At 41.2% G+C, this 5,637-nt stretch overlaps 3 protein-coding genes across 3 annotated transcripts; 1 reads left to right on the forward strand and 2 right to left on the reverse strand.

Moving 5' to 3' along the window:
* Positions 1-242: 242 nt before the first annotated feature.
* Positions 243-859, forward strand: LOC122664073 (fasciclin-like arabinogalactan protein 19). Its single transcript, XM_043859762.1, has 2 exons — positions 243-321; positions 373-859. The coding sequence occupies exons 1-2, from the start codon at positions 296-298 to the stop codon at positions 800-802; spliced, it is 456 nt and encodes a 151-aa protein (XP_043715697.1). The 5' UTR covers positions 243-295; the 3' UTR covers positions 803-859.
* A 1,166-nt stretch (positions 860-2,025) lies between these two features.
* LOC122642261 (egg cell-secreted protein 1.1-like) lies at positions 2,026-2,460 on the reverse strand. Its single transcript, XM_043835706.1, has one exon. The coding sequence runs from the start codon at positions 2,458-2,460 to the stop codon at positions 2,026-2,028; it is 435 nt and encodes a 144-aa protein (XP_043691641.1).
* A 2,084-nt stretch (positions 2,461-4,544) lies between these two features.
* On the reverse strand, positions 4,545-5,052 carry LOC122642322 (egg cell-secreted protein 1.3-like). Its single transcript, XM_043835762.1, has one exon. The coding sequence runs from the start codon at positions 5,007-5,009 to the stop codon at positions 4,545-4,547; it is 465 nt and encodes a 154-aa protein (XP_043691697.1). The 5' UTR covers positions 5,010-5,052.
* Positions 5,053-5,637: the final 585 nt, after the last annotated feature.

The raw sequence follows: 5,637 nt of genomic DNA on the forward strand, positions 1-5,637 counted from the left end.
CACCTCTTCATTGGCGAGATTTTCCATCTCCAGTGCCCGAAGTCTCGAACCCGCTCCAGGGAGCTTTAATCATAAATTCATAATTGTATTCCATGCCATTAGATGACATTAGAAATCACAGATCCAACGGTAGATGAAGCTTCCCGCTTTGACTGATAACTGAACTCTAACGACCATAATAACAGAATAAATAAACGACTAGAGACAATTGGTCATTTGCGCAGTCAGAAAGCAGCTTTACCTTTCAAGATTCAAGAAACTCCCGCCAAAAAAACTCTATCTTCTCTCTTTAGCCATGGAGGAACTTCGTCTTCGATCGATTTTATGTGCCCTCGCCGGAAGATTGACGCCGACAACCGTTCTGTTGACCATTTTGTTCTTCGTCGTCCTCTTAGTCCCAGTCGTCACCGTCGCCAGAATCACAGAAGAAGAGCTCGAGACCGCCATTGACGCCCTTCGATCGAAGGGCTATGGTCTCTTCGGCAACGCCATCGTAACCTCCGATCTTCAGTACGAGCTCCTCGACCACGGCGATTCCTTTACCTTCTTCGCTCCCACCGACTCGTCCCTCTACTATCTCGATCTGGCGTCTCAGGCTTCGAAATACATCCAGACCTTCCACGTATCCCCTCATCGTCTCACTATCTCCGATCTTCGCATTGTCGCTACGTCTCAGGTGCCTTACCTCGATAGTCTGATTTCTAATCATACTCTCTTTATCGCCATTAATCACACCGCAGAGACCAGTTTCTCAAACCCCCTGAGAGTCGACGGCGTTCATATCTCTATTCTCGACCTATAGGTAGGTCCCAGAATCGCAGTACATGGACTCGATGGAATTCTGGCCATCAGATTTCAGGCAGGGAAGAGGGTTTCTGGCGATCCCACGATGCAAGATTTGATAACGCCGGCAAGTCCACCTGCGCCGATGGGGCAGGATTTGATAACGCCGTCAAGTTTACCAGTGCCGAAGATGCAAGATCTGATGGCGCCAGCAAGATCTCCGTCACCGACGATGCAGGATTTTATGACCCCGCTAAGTTCACCAACACCGACAATGCAGGATTTAACAACGCCGGCTAGCTCTCCCCCGCCAGTGAAAGTGAGTTCAAGATTCAGAAAGCGCGGGAAACACCATGAATATCGCAGGAGCAAGAAACGACACGGGAAGAAAGTCAGTGCAGATACAGTGAGCGTGAGTTCAAGATTCAGAAAGCGCGGGAAACACCATGAGTATCGCAGGGGCAAGAAACGACAAGGGATCGCAGGGGCAAGAAACTATACGGGAAGAAATTTAGGGAGGACGAATATCAGAAGAGGAACAAGGACGCTGTGACGGTCGGCTTAATTAGACAGGGGCGCCAATAATTCTTCCTAATTATACGCTTGTGTTTGATGTTTGATCCTAATCCGGTAACTTTCAGTTTCGTTCTGAAACCAACCGAGTCATTTTCCGGTGAAAGATCCATTTTCTTGTTCTATCTTCTGGAGATCCATTCAATTGTTTAATCAAATTCTCATTATCATATGATTTCCTTTAGGTATAAAAACTGAGTTGATCTATTCAGATTCTATTGCATCTCTATCCTTTTGGTGGATGTACGCCTCAAGTAATCCTTCTCTTCTTAAGAGGAGGGACATTGCTGCGTGTTTTTAATGAAGTTGTTTGGGCCACGAGGCCTTTTGATGGACCCAAAAAAAAAAAAAAAAAAAAAAAATAGAACTCTTTTCTCTCTGCAACTTCTTAGTTTTTCATTTTGATAAGATATTGCCTTAGTTTTTCATTTTGATATGATATTGCCTTTATATTTTTAAGACAATACTGCTAGGAAATCTGTAGTCTGGAATTAATGACCCTTTAACCATAACACAAATCTAGCCATTTAAATTCGCTGATAGAGACTTATGTAATTCATTAAAGCATAGAACAGCGATAATTAATAGCTAGAAACCAGATCAGCAGCACAAGCACAGATAAACAGAAGAAACTGGGAAAAGTAAGTTGTACATTTGTAGGTAGAAGTATTAGGGTGTGAAGTCGTCCTTGGACATGAGCAGAGTAGTGGAATTAGGTGGTGGCGATGGCGGCGTTGGTGGTGATGGAGGGGTGGTGGTTTCGCCGGTGGCATCACAATAGCCTTGGAGAATGTCAGATTCCTCAGGGGTGAATCCTAGAGAACCGAGCATGGCCGGCCAGCATTCGTGCTCGATGAATCGGATGGCACGACAACAATCAGGTCCCAGATATGTTTCGCCGTTGAGGAAGAAAAGGATGACTTCCCCAGTGCATGCCTTGAGTTCCAACAGTGAGTCCCAACAAACCGTGTTACCATCGTTGTTTTGTAGTCGAGTTGCTAGGGTTGAGTGGCTTGACTTTGAGATCAGTGGCCTTGCCATGCCCAAGGCAGCTATGCTCACCAAAACAGTCAGAAGGAAGAGGTAATTGGAAGAGCTTGCCATTGTCCAAGTGGTGATCACAGAGATGATTCCTTCGTGAAGTAAGCAAGAAAGAAGCGTTAGTTTATATAGAGTGGGAGGTCAAGCGTAAGAAGAAGAAGAAGAAGAGGAAATCAAGCGAAACTGTAACTGAAGTTACATTAATGAGGAAATCAAGTGACACTTGCCATTAATATGAATTCCGAATTCAAAAAGGCAGCCAATTCTCCCAAGTGAAATTGATTCTCTGGAATTAAACAGCATTAATCCACGTACATCACGGTTGTTTAATGTAGCATGGAGTGTGAAGATCTGTGCTTCGTCTTCGTCGTCCCATCAGCTTCACTAAGCCGATACCATTATAACTACAAGTAGTAGTAACTAGGGGTGTCAATCGGATGGGTTCCAATTTTTTGGTTCGGTTGATGATATAATATGTATTATAAATTGAAATCGAATAATTTTCATCATCTCGAACCAAAAACAAATCAAATCGAATATTTGATCGAATGGAATAACCTGTTGAAAAAAATTATAGTTGAGAAGGAAATTATAATCTCATAAAGATACAGACAGTACCACAATATCAAATTAGTTATCTTTCAACCCTTTTCACACAACTCAACAGGGAGGCCTGTAGTAGGTAATATCACATAACTCAACAATTACACATGATTGTAGCGTTTGGTATGGTTTAAGTTCAATTTATACGATCTATATGTTAATTCGGTTCAATAACCTATGACTTTTCTACTAAAATTGAAACCGAATCAAATGAAAACAAATCGGATTTTTTCAATTCGACTTAACTACAACATAGCTCGTCTAAGGGTGTCAATCAGTTCAGTTCCGATCAATTAAATTTTGGTTTGGTAAATAATTTTCATATTCTAAAACCGAAACCAAAAAAATCAGGTAGTCGGTTCTTACTTGATTAAAATCAGTTCAATTGTAATAAACTGCTGAAACAAATAAAGTTGGGAACAAAATTATAACCTCAAGAAGATACCAGTCCTAAAATGTCAAATCTGGTACCTTTCAATCCTTTTTTATATATTAAGATCCAATTCAGTTCATAATATAATTACAAAACCTTACAAAGACATTATTAAATACATTAAGGGAGGGGATTGTTGCCAAACTGTGTGGCCCTGCACCAACATGTGGGTCAATTAAGGGTGTTAATCTGTTCAGTTTTGGTTTGGTTCAAGATACAAAATGTAGAAACCATGGTCAAGCCACACAGAATCAAGAATAGGAATAAATTTTCAAAATCGACACCAAACCGATTCGGTTTCGGTTTCATATTCAGTTTAAGTGTTTGTGCCAACTTTTTGCATTTTCATCTATACTGATCAAAATATAAATAAGATATAAATTATTTGATTCCTTATTTGGTCTGAAAATAGGTAATTCCATTCAGTTCAAAGGTTTTTAGTCATGAAAACTGAAATTGGAAAAAATTCCATCTTTCGAAACTGAAACCAAACCTATTTACTAAATCCCCGGTTTTGGTTTTAGTTTTGGTTCTGGTTCTAAATTGACAGCCTTAGGACAATAAGAGTATGCAACAGTAGGGATAGGATTTGGGATTTTTCATTTCACGGGGTTGGCCGGGTTGTCATTTCTCACCCATCATCTGTCTCTGGCCGCAAGTGCAATACAGAGTAAAGCAATAGAAGTGGTTAGTTGTTACCAAATCTCAAGATTTCTGTAAACAGCTAGCACTGCTGAGAACAACTGTTACAGAAGCCATAGCACCCACAAAATACTAACCGAGTAAATTGCAACTTCACCAATTGATTTTTGCTTAGAACTATTAACTATTAGTCCAAACAATGAAATGATTCTGTTAATAGGTTCAATTAATTGAATCGTTTCATAATTTTGCGAACTTGAATTATTGTCATAACCTAAATTTTCGGTAGATTTGATACTACGACTTCAAGACACTCTGATTTTAAAGCTTTCTGGTAGTCTTTTGATTGGAAAACACCAGTTGAGAATGAAAACAGAAAGAAAGAGACACCCATTATATTTGACCTCAAAACTAACGATTTTATTAAGTCCTGCAATTCAACGCCTATTACAACCACCCTGCTCTTAATTTAACCAACTGCAGAGATAAGAGCAGCAGGAGGTGGCACAGAAAACAAGGGAGATGGAGCTGGGGATTGGGTCGGTGAGGGAGAGGAAGAAGCATCACAGTAGCCTCGGAGAATGTCTCCCTCCTCAGCCGTGAAACCAAGATTGGTAAGCATCGTGGGCCAGCACTGGCGAGTAATGACACGGATGGCTCGGCAGCAATCAAGGCCGAGATAAGCCTCACCGTCGAGCAAGAAAACGATGATCTCGTTGGTGCATGACCGCAGCTCTAGCAGAGCATCCCAGCATTCCACCATGCCACCCCCTCCTTCTCCTCCTCCTCCTCCTCCTCGGTGGCTCTCTAGCCGAGCTGCGAGGCCTTGTCCGGGCTTAAGTGGTGGCAATTCTCGTGCATCCACCATAGTAACAACTCCACCAATGACGCATGACATGACAAGTAACAAGGTAACCAAATTGTTGAGAGCCATGGCTAGCTAGCTTCTTAATTCTCAGTGATCAGGTGAAAAAGGATTTTAGAAATTGGTGAGATTTGTCCAATTGTTCTACACTTATATAGGAAACTAATACTTCTGAGTACCGATTTGGGTTTGTAATGGAGGAGATCATACGACTCACTCCAAAACTGCCATGATTGGATTGGAACAGACGTAACTGAACAAATGAGAATTGTTTTCACTTGGTCTCCCCCACGTACCATTGATGTCAAAGCTTCAGGGGTTCAACTTGGACTTTTGGAGAAATTCAAAACCGTTACTGTAAATAATTTCCAGTTCAATAGTGGGCGATCAGCATTGCGATGGCTTGAAATGGTGAGTGAAACTATTGAGCCTTAAATAGGGATGTCGTAAATTGATCTGATCCTTCTCGGATGTGATCGGATGGTCGAATACGGATACCTCTAAACGGAATCGAATGCGGATCGATTTTGGATTTTCGATCATTCGTTTACATCTCTGCCTTGTGTAACCCGGACCTTCCTCTCCCTTACAGATACAATTCACTCCCAATCCTCATATTCAAGAACCTCTTGAATCTTTAAAAACTGTCAAAATCATTATTTACTTAATTTTTTTATTATTAAATATTCAGAAAAAA

This window comes from Telopea speciosissima, chromosome 1 (genome assembly GCF_018873765.1).
Source record: "Telopea speciosissima isolate NSW1024214 ecotype Mountain lineage chromosome 1, Tspe_v1, whole genome shotgun sequence".
In the NCBI taxonomy this organism is placed as follows: Eukaryota; Viridiplantae; Streptophyta; class Magnoliopsida; order Proteales; family Proteaceae; genus Telopea; species Telopea speciosissima.